The sequence below is a fragment of the Mustela nivalis genome (assembly GCF_964662115.1).
Source record: "Mustela nivalis genome assembly, chromosome: 7".
Taxonomy (NCBI): Eukaryota; Metazoa; Chordata; class Mammalia; order Carnivora; family Mustelidae; genus Mustela; species Mustela nivalis.
In genome coordinates, this window is record NC_139026.1 from 73,909,067 (window position 1) to 73,927,315 (window position 18,249).

At 33.8% G+C, this 18,249-nt stretch overlaps 1 protein-coding gene and 1 long non-coding RNA gene across 33 annotated transcripts in view; one reads left to right on the forward strand and one right to left on the reverse strand.

Moving 5' to 3' along the window:
- C2CD5 (C2 calcium dependent domain containing 5) overlaps positions 1–18,249 on the forward strand; it is a 97,877-nt gene that overhangs the window by 72,482 nt on the left and 7,146 nt on the right. For 20 of the 32 annotated variants that reach the window (XM_082740513.1, XM_082740498.1, XM_082740501.1 and 17 more), the window contains 8 exons: positions 2,652–2,792; positions 4,924–4,987; positions 5,836–5,897; positions 6,115–6,213; positions 6,694–6,783; positions 7,276–7,363; positions 8,306–8,392; positions 17,725–17,775. In XM_082740513.1, the coding sequence (XP_082596639.1) occupies positions 2,652–2,792; positions 4,924–4,987; positions 5,836–5,897; positions 6,115–6,213; positions 6,694–6,783; positions 7,276–7,363; positions 8,306–8,392; positions 17,725–17,775 (682 nt within the window). The remainder of the gene's footprint in view (positions 1–2,651; positions 2,793–4,923; positions 4,988–5,835; positions 5,898–6,114; positions 6,214–6,693; positions 6,784–7,275; positions 7,364–8,305; positions 8,393–17,724; positions 17,776–18,249) is intronic. The other 12 variants (XM_082740516.1, XM_082740504.1, XM_082740514.1 and 9 more) reach the window with 1 other exon arrangement.
- LOC309869411 overlaps positions 1–18,249 on the reverse strand; it is an 85,425-nt gene that overhangs the window by 56,041 nt on the left and 11,135 nt on the right. The window lies entirely within an intron of this gene.

The following is an 18,249-nucleotide window of genomic DNA, read 5'->3' on the forward strand; positions in this document are numbered from 1 at the left end:
AAAGCTTTATGTTAGGGCTTCATGAAAGAACCTGAACTCTTGCTTACCAGTGTTCATCAACTATGTACTTACCATGTTGACCTCCCACAGGAAGAATTGACCCCCTCCTCCATTACATTCCTGGTGTTTCTGTATGTGCTTCTGTCATAGGGCTTGTTCCATATTACTGCACTTAGCTTTTACATGTCTGTCTGGCTTTATGAGCCTTTTAAAGTCCAACATATTTAGAGAACGTGAATTAAATTATTTCATCTAGTCAATAAATATTTATTGAGCTTTTGTATTAGCAGTACATTTTAGAGGGGGGAATAAATCTGTCACGATTCTTAAAATTTCAGCATATCTAGATTTAATGTATTGAATACGACTGTATTTCCACAAAAAGACTAGCTTATGAATTTTCTAATATGTCTCTCCTTATTTCAGCATAACATCTCAGAATTTGTTTGACAAAGTCAGTGTAGTAGGTCACTAGTCATATTACAGTTTCATCTTTTCTTCTTCTGAGAGAATGTATGCCCACCCTGAAAATGTGGATCAGTGTGTTTCTTGTCTGAGGAAGGTAGCTCCAGCTGAAGTGAATGTCCTTGTTTGATTTTTTTTTTTTTTCTCAGCACTGAAAAATCTTTCAAATGCAGAGATGTAGTACCATTTAACTGGAGATAATTCAGGCAAACAAAGGTATCAAAAGGTGCAAAACTTTCAGAATAACACACAGGACCAGTGGTGAAATTTCATTATGAATCTGAGATATATTAAATCCTGGATAGTTGCTTTTATGAGGTCCATAATATAATGACAGAAGCATAACCAAATCTTAAACTATTAAAAATTATAAAAAGAAAGGTGTTATCTAGTGGGAAGAGCATTGCACTAGGTAGGTTTATCACTTAAAGTAGTTTTCAAGCCCAGGCAAACTGCTTTACCTCTGAAGTAAAGCTCTTTCTCATTTTATAGTCGTTATAATAGGCACCCTGTCAGAATTATACAGGGCAAGTTAATTTGGGGTATAAATAAGAGAAATGAATGTAGAATTGCTTTATAGATCACTATTATGAAATTGTGATAGTCTCTCTCTTTTTTTTAATACTTTATTTATTTGACAGAGATCACAAGTAGGCAGAGAGGCAGGCAGAGAAAGTGAGGAGGAAGCAGGCTCCCTGCTAAGTAGAGAGCTCGATGCGGGGCTCAATCCCAGGACCCTAGGATCATGACCAGAGCTGAAGGCAGAGGCTTTAACCTACTGAGCCACCCAGGTGCCCCCAAATTGTGGTAGTCTTATGTAAGGTATGCACTAGTGATGAACATTTAAAGCTTCATTTTGAAAAGAAATTCTTATACTCTCTCTCTTTTTTTTTTTAAACATAGCTTTGTTATGCCAACAATAGGCTATGTTTTTTGCATTTGTGCTCACGTATTCACATTCTGATAGTCCTTGTAGCCAACAGATATTTAGAATCTCTGGTTGGCTCTGATCTTTGACTGTGTAGTAGTAGGTAAAAGCTTGCAAACCCATATGGGGTCACACCATACACTGACCTCAATAAGATCATTGTTGTAGCTACCAAAGTTTATTTACCTTAATTAGTTATACAGCAAATACCTGCATAATATATGTATTATGTATACATGCACACATTTATCATAGTCCTCATTTTATTATGTGGAGCTTTGAAAAATTACCACTGGATAAGAAAAGATAAAAAAGGTGAGAATCCTTTTTGGAGACTACATTTTTAATTTTTTCTGGGCTTTTCGGTCTTTTAAATGCTGAGTAGAAAATACCTTTTGAGGGGCGCCTGGGTGGCTCAGTGGTTTGGGCTGCTGCCTTCGGCTCAGGTCATGATCTCAGGGTCCTGGGATCGAGCCCCGCATCGGGCTCTCTGCTCCGCAGGAAGCCTGCTTCCCTCTTTCTCTCTCTCTCTCTGCCTGCCTCTCTGCCTACTTGTGATCTCTGTCTGTCAAATAAATAAATAAAATCTTTAAAAAAAAAAAAAAAGAAAGAAAATACCTTTTGATTTGAAAGGACTGCCAGTTTACTCATTGTGGTGTCCTCTCTGTATACTAGATGTCAGTATTGCCTTGCAAGTTGGCAGTTCTATATGTTTATGGATAGGTGTAGCCAGGCTGCTATTATTGATAAAAGGAAATATCCGTGTACTCTATAAAAGGCTAATTAGTTATGAAAGTTAAAATTAAATATAGGCTGTGAATATATTTTTTAGACTTCTTCTCTACAGATATTTATTGATATAAAAATTTAAAATCAAACTGAAGTGTAGGGGGCGCCTGGGTGGCTCAGTGGATTAAGTCTCTGCCTTCGGCTCAGGTCATGGTCTCAGGATCCTGGGATCGAGCCCCACATAGGGCTCTCTGCTCAGCAGGAGCCTGTTTCCCCTTCTCTCTCTCTGCCTGCTTCTCTGCCTACTTGTGATTTCTGTCTGTCAAATAAATAAATAAAATCTTTAAAAACAAAAACAAAAACAAACTGAAGTGTATAAGTATGAAATCATGTTATATATCTGAAACTAATATAATGTTATATGTCCATTATACTTGAGTAAAAAGAAAAAAAGTCTACAGTTTACAAAATAACACCAAAACTGAAAAAGACTATCTCATATGACATAAAGCAAATGTATTTCTTTTAGGATATATCTGAAGAGATTATAGGATCACCCATCCCAGAACCTAGACAGCGCTCAAGACTTTTAAGATCTCAGTCAGAAAGCTCTGATGAAGTTACGGAATTGGACCTTTCACATGGGAAAAAAGATGCTTTTGTGTTGGAGGTATTACTGCTTTAGATTAATTTCTCAAAGTTTTTGGAAGATAAGATGTATATTGTTACAATCAGATCCTAAATTGATGTGACGTGATTTTGTATTATTGCAACTGCTGTAAATATACAAAAGGTTTATTATAGAAATTATAGCAAATTTGAAAATATTAGAAGTTGGTAATATATTTTTTGATTAAGCCCAGGTACAATAATGCAGGTGGTTTTGGAAAAATTAATGTATGGGTTGAAATAAAATTAAGATAATGCCTAAACTAAAAATATAATTGCTTAATTCTTAGAGCTATTTTTGTAGACTTGAATGAATTCAAAGTGTTTTTTTTTTATTTACTGTATTTACTTGCTTCATGTGTTATATAACATGTTAGTATAATTGTATCCTTTCACATGTGTATAATAGCACTACAAATTCTGAGTATAGTGTTTTCTTACTGAATTCAGAAGGTATGGTTGAGCTTTCATTATAAAAATACACTCAGACCTTTCCTGGAGAATAAATGTGGCATGGAAGATCTATGGAGCCTCCTGCCTCGCAAGTTTGCTCCCTTTGCCCTGCCCTATAAACAGTTAGCTTCAATGGAGATAAATGATCTTCCTTTGGTATTAAGGAAAGGAAAACAATTGAGGATACTCAGAAATGTTCTGGTAAGGTTCCAGTTGAGAGAAAAACATCAGATGCCTTTACTTTAGTAAAGCAGGAAGCTCATGGTAGAATTTTTTGGGGATGGGGTTAGACATTTGAAGAATCTAGAACAGTGCCTATGGACGTGATCAGGATGTCAGCCATGGGAAATGCACAAGACTGAACTGAGGTGAGAGTGTTGACTTGTAGAAAACTCAGACTATATGGGTGTTTGCCTGTTTCTCATATTTTTCTACAGTCTGAGAATGAACAAAAATTGGAGGTTGGTAAAAGAAAATGTCAGACTGAGGAGGTAAAAGGTGCTAGGGTACTTTTTGGGGTAGTGCTACTCAAAGTGTGCTGTGACTGACTAGATAGCATCAGCACCATCTGGAATCTTGTAAGAAATGCAAATTCTGGAGCCCGTACTTCAGACCTAGTAAATGAAAATTAACTAAATGAAAATTTCAAAGTAGGCCCCAGGAATCTGTTTAACATTCTAGAGCATTATTGATCTTTATGGTCCTAGATCCTGGCTAAGTAGAGAGTGAAAGTGCTTCAGATCTGGGTAGAAGGCTGAGAGGAAGGTGCAGATTCAGTACGAGAGGGAACAGACAGGACATTGTAGTTGGGACTGGGTGTGGAATGTTTTTGGGAATAGTGGGCCGAGATATGGCGGTGACTGGATAGCTACGGTAAAGTTAAAAATGGTTCTTCAAGTCTCAACGGTAATGTGAAGGGACACTTGAAGTGTGTGAGAGTCAGTCAGATTCCTGCTGTATAGATGAATGTCAGCATATGTCTAGTTGGATGGTTTCACTATTTATTATTCACAATGGAATATTGTGAATTGTGAATAAGAAAAATAGGATTTGGATTTATTTTTCTTAGCTATGCCTTTAATTATCCCTATGTAATTCAGTTTTAAAGCAGTTTTGTATGTAAGTCAAAAGATCTTTTTAAATTGCCTTTATTAACTTATACAAGTAGAGATAATTGTTTATATCTGTATAAGCCTTTTGAAACATGTACTCATAAAGGCTTGAGAAAAGGCTCTCTCTTTTTTTTTAACTGAGTATACTTTATAATGTGAAATATTTACTTAGAAGTATTTATAATAAGTAATGTGGAGAAATTTACAGATATTAGAACTTTTTTCTTTTTTAAGATTCTATTTTTTTATTTGAGAGAGAGAGAGAGAGAGAGCAGAAGGTCAGAGACTCAGACTCCCTGTGGAGCTGGGAGCCCTATGTGGGACTCCATCCTGGTACTCCAGGATCATGACCTGAGCTGAAGGCAATTGCTTAACCAGCTGAGCCACCCAGGCACCCAGAACTTTTTTTTTTCAAGTTTTGTATTTTAATTTAGGGGAAAATGGCTCCACTTTTTCTTGACTCTTATGTTTTATATTTAGTAAATAATAAAAACAATGCTTTTTTAAAAATTTGAAGTTATTATACATTTAGTACTTACACAATAGTTCTAACCCTTTTATTTTCAGATTGATGACACAGATGCTATGGAAGATGTACATTCTCTGCTTACTGATGTTCCTCCTCCTTCAGGTGAACAGAAAAAACATACTTTTGAGATGAGATTCGTTTTATATGTCAATATTTTAGTTCATAAATTATTATAGTAATACTAAATTTATTTTAAAGGCTTTATCAGTGTCACATCCTCTCATGTACTTTGCTGCTCCAAGGCTAATAAAACATAGTTTACAATTACTTATGTTAGAATTTAGGTGAACTGAATGGGTGCCTGACCGGCTCACTCAATAGAGCATGTGACTCTTGATCTTGGGATTGTAATTTCGAGCCCAATGTTAGAGATGGCTAAAAACTAAAATCTTAAAAAAAAAAATTTTTTTTATCTAGATTTTTATCTTTATTTTTTATTTACTTATTTAATTTGTTTTTCAAAGATTTTATTTATTTGACGGGGACACAGCGAGAGAGGGAACACAAGCAGGGGAGAAGGAGAAGCGGGCTTCCCGCTGAGCAGGGAGCCTCGATGCCGGGCTCAAACCCAGAAGAGAGCTCATCTACATGAACAGGGGAAGGAGCAGAGAGGGAAGCGGAGAGGATATCAAGCAGACTCCTCACTGAGCACAGAGCTTGTGAGGCTTGATCTCAGGGCTGTGAGAGTCAGATGCTTAACTGACTTGAACCACCCAGGTACTTCTAGGTAGACTGATTTTTAATCCTTTCATGTTAGTACATTAAAAAAAAAAACCCAAACTCATAATTTATTAAGATGGTCTAAAGTTTACTGAAAGTGTAGTGTTTTAGAAAAAAGAATAAATGGATCTTATAGTTAGAATTCCATGTAATAAGTGAAAAATGTTATTCTCTAATATAAAAATAGATAAAATAATATCATATAGTTTAACTATGATTTATTTTGACAGGCTTTTATAGTTGTAATACAGAGATTATGCCTGGTATAAATAACTGGACATCTGAAATACAGGTAAACCTTTCATAATTTTAAGCAACTACAACATTTATGATTTTAGCAAGTTCCTTCTTAATATGTTTTCTCTTTGACCACCTTATTGCAACTAAAATGTTAGCCTTTTTCATACCACATTATTTGTTATTACTCATTATTTGGCAGTTTTATCAACTGTCACAGTATTTAGATAAAAATAATAAAATGTCATGCTATTATATCTCCCCATATTTAGATGTTCACATCAGTAAGAGTAATCCGATTAAGCAGCCTTAACCTGACTAATCAAGCCCTTAATAAGAACTTTAATGATCTCTGTGAAAATTTGCTCAAGGTAGGAACATTTTGACTATATTTTAATTAAATCTCCTAAGAATTATGCAGTTAAAAAAGAAAAGTATATATTATCTGGAATATCTTACACAGTTGTGGGCTGAGTGATTTTTATTTACATATTATATTAATCTTAACTCTCTCATCTGGTAAAATGCTAAAGTTGTGCTCTCCATCTTCATATGCCACATGATTAAATATATTTTAAGTTATTTTATAACTTTAAGCTTCAAAGAAATGTATTGCATATGTGTAAATTTTAAAAAATCTTTTGTCTTATATTTTTATGACTTAGTGATAATATGATTAAATCTTTTATTATTATTTAAAATAATCTAAGAGTACACAATAGAAATGGACCAGCTTTGCTTTAATCTTTTAAAACTTTTCTTTTGCCATGATATAATGTGCAGTGGAAAATCAGTTTAAAAAAATTTTTAAATGGAAAGAAGTGATATTACTAATATATTCTATTATGTAGAGCCTGTATTTTAAACTGCGGTCTATGATCCCCTGCTGCCTTTGCCACGTAAATTTTACAGTATCTCTGCCTGAAGATGAACTAATACAGGTAATTAAGATTCGGTTTATTGTTAAAGAAAATTTCTGACTTTTATCTGATCTGTTTTAATATTATAAATCTGCCATAACTGAATAAATATAAAGGATTTTACTTCAAAATATTTTTAAACAAACATACTAGAATGAATCAGACCACATATGTTTTATTTTTCTAAATTCTGAATTATCAAAGGTAGAATCTCATTTCTGGCATATATGTAATAGGATGCGTACTTACACGGGATTTCTTCAGTCCCTATGTTTTAGAGAAGGTACTTCAGTTCTTTCTGGAATATTTAGGTTTAGGTATATATGGCAGACTCAGTTGTAGTCTAAATATCTGAGGTTTTCTGTAATTTTGGCTGAGAATCTTAACCAGAAAACCAAATTAGTTAGTTAATATAAATTGTTCCATTACTGAAGAAGATTACTGAGGAAGATCTGTGAGAAACTTATTTTGTCAATGATTATTTTGCTAATCATATTGTTTCTGTAATTCTAGGTAACAGTCACAGCAGTTGCAATAACTTTTGATAAAAATCAGGCTTTACAGACCACAAAAACACATGTTGAAAAGTCATTGCAAAGAGGTAAACCTATGATGGATGGGAACATAGTTCATGTTTGTCTACAGTTATAGTTCAGTGAAAAAGGTAGATTAAATAAATGACTTGTTTCTTGAAGAAGAGTTACTGTCACTTTTTCTGTTTATCAAGGTAACTTTGTGGTTGACTTGGTATTTTTCACATGTGAATAGGTGGTTGACTGGTGTTTATTTTATTTACATAGAGAGTGCTGCCTTTTTTTAGATTTTGGTTATAGCATATTCTGCAGTAATTTAGAGGTTTTTGTCCCAGGACCTTTAGGGAGGTCCCCAAGGCATCTGAGAACCTACTGATGTAGTTAGCACCATGTGTTTTTCTTAGGAAAGGTCCTTGGAGTTGTCCTTTATCCAGTAAAATCTAGGAAGTACCATTCTCAATATATCCCAAAGAAACTCCAATTTAAAAACTGCTAATGTGTTCTGAAAAAAAGGAGAGGGAAATAGTATGCTTTCTAATATTTAAGGACTTAAACCAGCTAAATAAAATACTTGTGATTAGTCTAAAATTTTTATAGTTGATTACATTCTACATGTATAGCATTGAATTAATGTCAAATAGAGATGTATTAAACGATTGCATTCAGATATTTATAAAGGAAGATAGAAAATAGCTGGTTTATGTATCATAGAACCAGTATGGTACAAAGAATAGGATAATAATGGTTATTGAATTCTTACTGTTTGGAAGGCATTGTGCTAAGAGATTTATACTTAATATTTTTCCGAGGCTTCACAACAGTCCTAGCAGGGAAGATAGCATCTCTCAACATTGTGCAGGTGAAGGAAGGGTCTCCAGGGGAGTAACAAAGAGGAAAATAACCAGAATAAATTGGATTGGAAGAAATACATGTTTTATCCCAGATTCTTAATTAAAAAAAATTAATTCTAGATCATTACTAAATAACCGGTGTTTTTCTTGCCTCTCAAGCCTCTACAGATAATGAAGAACTTCTACAGTTTCCGCTGGAGCTCTGTTCAGATTCACTTCCTTCTCATCCTTTTCCACCAGCTAAAGGTTGGTTAAGTGAGGGAAATGCAAACACAAATAAATCCTAGTTTCTAGTTCCTTTTACTTCTTCATTGTAGGCAGTCTTACTTAATGTTGAGCTGAAGATTTACTCTTCATTCCCTCATTGTCTGTTTCTTCATGTTCATGCAGGGGAGAGAGTAATATTCCTCTTATTTTAATTTCTCAAGTAACCTCATCATAAATTATTAAGGTAATGCTTCTTGTGATATTCCATTCTTATACTTCAAATGCATTAAAGTTTTATTTTCAGAACTCTGGATTTCCCTCGTGATATATTGGTATTTATATCTGGTAAGGTTTTTTCCAGCCACAATCAAAATTTTACAAAAATTTTTAAATTTTTTAGACAACAAAATACTGATTTTCTTCAGAAGAGATGTGGAGAGGGGCGCCTGGGTGGCTCAGTGGGTTAAGCCTCTGCCTTCTGCTTGGGTCATGGTCTCAGGGTTCTGGGATTGAACCCTGCATCGGGCTCTCTGCTCAGCTGGGAGCCTGTTTCCCCCTCTCTGCCTGCCTCTCTACCTACTTGTGATCTTTTTCTCCCTGTCAAATAAATAAATAAAATCTTTTTAAAAAGTTGTGGAGAGAGGTTTGGGTTGGGGATAGTACAAGTGAAAAAGGGATGAGCTGTCTTTAGAGCGTCTTGCTTATTATTGAGGAACATTGTTGTGTACTTAAAAGATACTGCCATATTTTCAAATGCAGAATGATAGTCTCAGCTTAATAGCAACAAATCTACTTAGATCTGTACAGTCTTTGGTGAAAAATGGGAGGTAGTATTTTCTATTTCTTTTCTGATTTCAGGACAATTTGTATTATAAGAATTACTTATAATTATGAATTATAATTGAATTATTCAGAATTACTGTACCTTATTTTGTAGCATTACATATATAATACATGTGGTTTGTGTTTTTTCATAATTTTTTAATTCTGAGAAATGATGCATTTGTTATTTCAAACCAAATTGGCTTTTCTAGCATTTATATTTTATAATATAAGGAAAATTTTTTTATGATTTATACTTCTCAGTTTGGTACCAAATTTGTTATGATACAGAATAGTTTTATAGTCACATTGTATATTAGTAGAGTCTTTACTAAATCAGTGCAAGCCCTGTTTATCTAGGTAAATAGATCTTGTCTCATATTTTGAAGATGAAATATAAGCTACTTTTATATTCTGAACTTTCTAACATGGTAACTGTGGTCCACTTTCTTTTTTAATCTATATTAAAATTCTAATTTAGAACTCCATAGAGAATTTTAGCATAGTTGAACTCCTTGAAAAAACAGAGAGGAAAAAATTAAATCCAAAGATAATTTGAGTTCAATTTGTAAATTAAATCTAGCTTCCAGAACAAAAAAAAAAATGTGTAGAATCTTCCTTAGAACTGACTAGACAGAATATTTTTAAAAACTTCTACTTTATATAGAAACTTGTATTTTTTTTTAAGAAACTTATATTTAACACACGGTTAATTCCAGATCACTTTTAAGATCATTTCATTTATCCTTATCCTCCAAGGGGTGGGATATGAACAGAATCAAAACCAAAAATCTAATCAATAATAGCAAAAAGATTTGATCAATTGCTAATATATAGGTATATACATTTATGGATATTGGGCCCCTGTTACCTCAGCTTTACCTTGTTAATCATTACTGATTTCTGCAGAAGATTAGATTTAAGTTCTATAAATTTACCATATCTATATTGATACCTTGCAATTTCTGCATTAGCTTTCAAAATGTTTTCAAAGTTAATTAGAATTAGTGCTTGTTGAAGTCATTAGTCTGTTTTGTACAAATTATACTCTGAACTGAAAAACAATGCTTAAAATATTGCAACTTACTTTATAATGTGGAGAGGGGCCATAATGTGGACTAATAAAGTAGCAAACCTCAATTCTCTTCTCAGTTCTGCTACTGATAGTGTGAGAACTTGGGCCAATTAACTTCTAATAAGCCAGCTAAGCCTCAGTTCCTCATATGAGGTAAATATGAAAAGATTAAGATTAAGACTCTCTCTACCCTTTAAAATTCTCTGATTCCTTGGGTTTCTATGGTTTATGGTTCTTCTAAAATTAACATGTTTCTATTATTAAGAACAAATCAAAAGCCAATTAATCAAAATCAAAAGGTAGTGTTTAAGTTACATTAAAAATTTCCAAATAGCTTCAAATCTGTTAAACCAGTAATTTTTAAGCTCTGCTTCTCCAGACCATGGGGTTTCTTCAGAGGTTCCTCGTGGCCTTCTAAAAAGGCAGGGTGAGAAGGGAGCTGAGGGGCGAGTAGAGAGAGATTAGATCTCTGGACCCCCTTCCTACCTCTGAACTAGAACAGCTTTGATTCAGTATGGTTTTATTTATTCATTTTCTATATGTGATTTTGTTGTACGAGTTTCAAAAAGTCTGAAAACCACTGAATCAGATGTCATTATCATCATTTTCATAATATTACATCTAATACTAATATATAGAAACCTTTTATACTAAGTACTTAACTGCAAAATCTATGTGCTTTTTTTGAATATTACATTTTAAAATTATCAGTAAACACTAAATAGTTTACCTGTATCTTTTTATAAATAGTTGTATAAATTGTAGTTTATGCTGCATGCCTGTTTATTATCTTTGCTTTCTCAAGTCTTCTCAGGAGGACATGGGCTATACTAAATATACTTGAAAATGTTATCAACAAAATATTTTGGAAGATTGGGGATAGGATAGGTTTTGCAATATTTTAAGATTTGAAGATCGGATGGGTTCTGAAAAATGTCATAGAATGTAATACATGAATGTAGTAATTGAGCATTATAACATGGAATGTTTTGAATAGAGAATAGAAGTATGTGGCAAAAGTTAAGCGTAGCAATTTAGAAGTAACAGGCAAGAGAGGAAGGTAAAAGTGCTAGGAATAAATGCTAGGAATAAGTGCTTGGAATAAAGAGAAATACAACCACAAGAGGCTTAAAAGTTAACTACTAATATTGATAAGTAAATAATTGTATAGTTTTTATAGTTTTGTTAGGTCAGTTAGCTAAGCTGATGGAGCTTTTCTCTTCTTTTTTTTTAATTTTGAAAACTTTGAATCCTATTTTTCATGTTATTACAAATATGGCAATTTATTAAAAATTTTTTTATTTTATGTTGACAGAGTAGTTTCAAGAGGTATGCACAGTAATTTATTAATACTTCCATCTTTTAACTTGTAGATAAACCTTTCTGATAATTCTCTTTTTATGTTACTGAAAATGAATGAATATTATGTGAAAAAAGATGCTTCAATTACATGTATCCTAATTCACTGAGTAGAGTAAGCCTGGGCCTGAATTGTCCATCCATGTTCAAATTTTTCCTTTCATCCTTTGTTAAACTTAGTTTTGTTTCTCAAGGTAACAAAATATTTGTTTGATATATGGTTGGTTTGGTTACCTTGCTCTAAGTATTTGATTTTTCTGACTTGAATATTAAAAGATGCTGAGCCTGAATAATTTCTTCCAGGAAATTATGTGAAGGTCATCAAAATTCTTGATGAATACTATGAGGAACATAGATGATTGGCATCAATGTAAATACTTACATGAAGCTGTATTAAGAAAAAAAGGATGGTATAACAAGTTTTTTATATCACTCCCATGATGTTTTTTCCTCATCAATAGTGTGTATACTTTAGTTCTCTGAGTATTTACTACTTTACTCTGAAATGGCTTTAAGAGACTTTAAAAATGTTATAAAGGGATGGAACACATTCAGTAAAAATGGAGAATCTGAGGGACAGTAATTGGGGTGAAAAGTAAAAAAAAAAAAAAATAAGATTTGTTTTACAGATTGTAGTTGATCTCAAAAATTTTATACATGTAGTTTTTAATAGAAGGTTAGCATATTATTTTTGATACATGTCTAAAGACCTAAATCTCAATATCTTAAATACCATGCTGTGAGGCTTAAGATCTTAGGGAAATGTATGTGAATCATGTGCCACTAGAAATATATCTCAAGTACTTAATAAGTTTATAATAGGGTAATAGTTTTCATTCAAATTCTGAGAGGTTAAGCCTTTAAAAAGATTAGGTCAATTTAGTTTTTATTTACTTTTGGATGAAATTTTATGGAAGAAAAATCTTTTATACCTACCTTGTTCCTGCTTTCATTTTGCTTTATGCTGAAGTGATAGCCTCATGTTTAATGGCATAAGCTATAGGCTGGTAGGAGTACTGTTTTCATTAAGCAGCTGCCAATTAATGTGACAAGCATAGGTCACATTCTGGATTTCAGTATAAAAATAAAATCCTCAATACATTATATTCCATAATTAGGTATCACATTCGAAGTTTTTTAAATTTTTATTTTTATTGAGGCTATAAGGGTTATTTTTGTTAAGCCAAATTTGATTCTAAAAGGTAGTTTAATTTTTTACTTTTAATGACTTGCCTTACATTTTTTTAAAACTAGTGATTAGAAATATAAACCTATGAAAACTACAAAAGTTAGCTTTTATTTTATCCTGCCAATGAATGGTTCTAAATTCTTAAAACTATTACACAATTCTTTGCACTAACTAAAAATATCTTTATGTATTAACAATTCATTGCATGTCTGTTATTTCTCTCTTTTTAAAATGTATTATATCATTATGACCAACTGGTAGCAAAAATAAAAAATATTGAAGTTCTCCATGTTCTTGATGGCCCCAACAATTAGTGGGAAGTCCTGAAAGGAGAGAGATATTGAGGGGAAGGAGATTGAAGGGAAAATAGAAAGCAAACAGTGGAAAACTTATTAGAAACTTATCTGAGACATGGGGAGGAAGGAAAGAGAGAACTGATGGAGAAGTGTAGGGATAAGGATCTTTGCTTCTTCGAGGCAGCTTAAGTTCAGTGAAATCCAGAGTCTGAGGAAAAGGGAGTAAGGAGCAAAGAAAATTGAATTGGGTTACTAATGAAAATAGGTGTTATTTGGAAGAGAAGATCTGAAGGGTGGGGGAGAGGAGAGAACTGAATGCCTGGAAACAAAGGCAGGAAAACAGAAGATGGGGTTTGAAGAATAGTGGTGTAGGCTGTTGTACACCTTTAGCTGGAAGCTTTAATGATGTGAATAGAGAAGCTATTTATGTTTGTCGTCTAATGTATGTATTGTAATGGTGGTTGAGTTTTTCCTCTTAGTGGACTATCTACTTTGAAGCTCTTTACGTTTTTTTCTATGCTTTAATAATTTTTAGCTCTCATATGGCAATTATCACTCCACCAATATTTGAATACCATTATGGACAAGATTTATACATAGTGTTTATACACATAACTACATACACACATAAGTCCGTTGTTAGGCCAGATTTTATAGTTACAGGACATAGCTAATCAGTGCATCATAGATTGATGGAAATGCCAAAGGAAATATAAAACAAATTTTGATCATAATAACGTAAAACTGAGAATGTTTAGGGACACGTGGGTGGCTCAGTCGGTTAAGCGTATGACTCTTGGTTTCAACTCAGGTCATGATCTCAGGGTCCTGGGATCCTTCTTCATGTTGGGCTCCATGCTCAGTGAGGCTGCTTGAGATTCTTTCCCTCTCCTGCCCCATTCCCCCCATGCATGAGCATGTACTCTCTCTCTCTTGAAAATAAATAAAATCTTTTTCAAAAGTTTAAAATAAAAAACCCAAGAATGTTTTTTTAAAAAATTTTAAAAGATTTTGTTTATTTGAGAGAGACCATGCTTAACCCAGGAGCCCCTGTCTATTTTTTTTTTAACATTTTATTTTATTTTATTTTTTTAAAGATTTATTTATTTGAGAAAGAGCGAGCAAGAGAGAGCATGAGCAGGGGACATAGGGAGAGAGAAGCGGACTGTCTACTGAGCAGGGAGCCTGGCTTGGGGCTGAATCCCAGGACCCCTGAAATCACTACTGGAGCAGAAGGCAGGCACTTAACCAGCTGAGCAACCCAAGCACCCCCACCCCTCACCCTGAGAATGTTTGAATAGCTAAATAAAACATACATTTTTTTTAAGACTTTAGATTGTATATATTTTCTTTTAAGTAGGCTCCATGCACATTGTGGAGCTTGAACTCAAACCCGAGATTAAGAGTTGTATACTCTAGCCATTGAGCCAGTCAGGCACCCCTGATTGCATATATTTTAATATTTTTATCTGCCACAGAATCTTCAGAAGTTTCAGGAACTTTTTTTAGTTTTAGTAATATTCTTAAGGTGACCAGATAAGATTATCTCAGATACTTTTTAATTATTCAGAGCAAAGATGATCTGTAAATCCTAATGACATAAAGTGAACAAGTTGTCTGAGGAGTTAGTGATTGGCATAGAGCTTTATCATAGCCAGCTGATACCTTTGTCATTGGTTATGACTGTTTAGAAGAATGGAGAGGCCTCAAACTTCAGAAGCACTGGAGCATATATAATTGTAGGAGGAAGAATCCTTGCCACATTGTTTTCTTTTGGTCATCAGTATGCTCATTTCCACTCAACTGCTTTTAACATAGGCTAGTCCCCCTCCCCACACTGATAGAGCTTGTTAAATACTGTTAGAAGGTACTAAGAGAATAAGAAAACCTTATGTTCTGTTTGCCTTTCTCACTTTCTAGGGTTGTTCTTTTATGGATAACAGGGTTATCACTTACGGGGGACAGTTTAATGAGACAAAATAATAATTTTCTTGTATCCAGTGGGAAAGGAGATTATAAGTGAAGTAGGCTGCTGTGTGGCTTGAATGAGACTTTCTGCAGCAGGAATGGGGGGAACCTAACATAAGAAGGGTTTGTCTCAAACTCTTCTATACAAGTATGGCTGACAGTGGGCATTAGCTCTTCAACAAAGCCCAAAAGATTTTAATAAGATTTCTAATCCTGAATATGAAATATGCTTTTTTAAAAAAAGTATTGACTTAGAGATTACATATGGGTTTATTTCTTTTTCACCTTAATTACTAGTTTACCACTGAACCAGACAGCTAATACCTGCAGTACCTTCTCTTTTGAGAAGACTTTTATCCTGGAAGCCAAACTGTAATTGGAAGAGCAGAGTAACTGAGAATCTGAGGTTATTAGACACCTGCAGTATTCAAATATCTGAAGTGCTGATGTTCGACTGTTTCCCGGACCATCTCATCTAGGGCCTTTTCTCTGAGAGAAAAATTAAGATCCTAGCAAACACGTTGGATGAACCTGCTCTCCTTGAATGAGATTAAAAAATGATGTATTTTAATCTTTCCCTTAAGAATATCTGTAATTTAAAAGTTTTTATTTTTTCCCCCAGATTTTAATTCAAATACATTTACATGTGGAGGCAGGGAAAAGACGTTTTCCCATGTTGCCCCCCACTTTTTTTGGAAAAAAAAAAGTTTCCATTTTTGTGGGGAAGTAATAAATGTACATGGTAAAAAATTCCCATCTTACCAAAAAATCCTATAGTCCAAAATGAAGCTCCCTTCTTCGTTCATTTGCCTTTTCAAGAGGCAGCTACCCTCAACCAGCTTTATTGTCTGTCTTTGCAAAGATAATTTATTTTTTCCTTTTTTAAAAAGCAAGTATTTAATAGATCACTATGTCCCTTAATTTTTTTTTTTTCACTTGATATTTAGAGTTGAGAACAGATAACTTTCTACATGTTTAAGTTCTTTGTGGACATTTGTCATTAAGTTATATACAGCTGCTACTGAGGAGTTTCATATTACTGAGATATAGAAGATATAGAAGATAGTTTCATTTTAGTAATTTTCATATTTTTTAAGCTTTTTGCCCCCTGTTTCTTCACTTAAAAAACTTGCACAGAATTCCTGATGCCAGCTATATTTTTCTGTAAGTCTGTACTCCCTGAGTCTGTACTGCATAGGACATAGGAGAGCCCTGGGATTCTCCTGGCATATTTAAGCTTGGGTAGGCATTTGCTGTCCCAGCTTCTACACTACAGCCTTTTTCAGTACTGAACTAGCTGCCCGTTAGAGATGTGGTAAGCTTCTGAATGTCAGTTTTGTTCTGGTCTCCTTCCTATTGGTTCCATCTCCTTCTGGGCTTCCAAAACTCCTCAGGATCCCGAATCAGGGAGGATGTTTTCTTGCCTAGATCTGCAGTGTGAGGGCATGATGGTCAGGCACTTCCACAGCATGGTACCCTCACAGTCATTTTGTGGATCCTACCTAGTAATCCCTTTTATTCAATGGCTCTGTATTATAAGAGAAATGTCAGTCACTGTACACTTTCCAGTATTAGTTAGTGGTCACTTGCTTGGTAAAAATGGGAAGAGGAGGGAATATGGAGAGATACTCCCATTGCACCCGATTAGCAGAAACCTGTACAAATCTTATTTTTAAAAGGCATATCTTTTGTTAATTTAAGAATATTACCAAAAGATTAACACACTAATAAGCAGGGATAAAAATATGTACTTACTTAATTTATAGATTCTTTTTAAAAACTGCATGATTGCAGTTATTTTTGGTGTTTTTTTATGAGTTATTTCTAACTTGGCAACGCTATTCTTTCAGTTATAAAATTCTTTGAAACAAAAATTCAAATATGCTAACGTAGAGTCTGAACTTTAGAAAAAATTATGAAGGTTTTTCTAATAGTGCTGTTCAAATTTGTATAATACTTTAAACAGGTATAATAAAAATACAAAATACTAGGGAAAATTCTGGATGCTCCTTTTATAAGGTTAGTGTTAGTGGAAAAGGAGCGATTCCAGTTTGGAATCTAGCTCTGTCTGTGGGGAATGCTTTTTAGTTCTATGATGTGTTGGTGCCACCAGAGGGAGCTGTTGATAGCAAAGTCCTTGAATGAAAGGGAGTTGGAGAGGGGGAGGGTTATAGCTAGTAAGCAAGCAGTTTGTTTTATCTTTGAGACATAGGTTATTGCCTGGTCTATAATTTTTAATCTTACTGACCCCCTCACCCCCACCTCCCACACACAAACATTTCCCCTCTCCGTGTTTCATTTCAGATTTTCTTCCTAATACATTGATGCTTTTCTGTGCTCAATTTTTTTGCCCTGTTTTCATCCTACTAACATTTGTTACTATGTTTATATTTTCTCCTGTCTATAATGTTTCTGAAACTCTTTTTGTGTTAGAGTAACAAGTAGACTTCCTTGGCATGATATTTATTAACTGAGCTAGTTTTCATAAATCAATAGAAACTGCATTTAAAACCTAAATACTTCTATTTGGTTTGCTTTTATAATGAAGCCATAAAGATTTCCTTGTATTCATCTGGCTCATAGAGGTTTTGACAAACAGCAAAGAAGAGATACTGGCTTGTACTTAGCATTCAAGCTAATGTTGTTCATATTGTCTTATTAGAACACCTGGAGAGTGCAAGTTCTAACTCAGGTATACCAGCTGCACAGAGAGGTGAGTTTGTCTAATTAAGCAAGTAGTCACCAAAGGTGTGAAATTCTAGTGTGGTGGTGCATAAACATACAGACATTGGAGAAATGCACTGGACAGTGGAATAGACACCAAAACGTGACTTTATTGTAGTTAGAATGTATCTTTTAAAATACTAATTAAACTAATATTTATGTTTTTAGCATTTTAATAGTTTCCCTGTTTCTAAAAATAAAATCTTAGCTCTTTTACATTTTTTTAGCTCAGTAATAGCAAAATCTATTCTTTTGAAAAAGGAGAACTTGTTAGACTCCTACTTGCCTCCCCAGTCAGTGTCATCAGAAGTTTTGTTGCCAAAATCAGATGTGAAAACAGAATATTGACCAAAGTGACCTTTTGGCTTTCCTGTTACTGATGGTAGAAAGAATGTGTTTTAATAAAAGATAAGTCAACTAGTGATTTTAAAAAAATGTATTCTTCAGCATTTGATTCTTATTA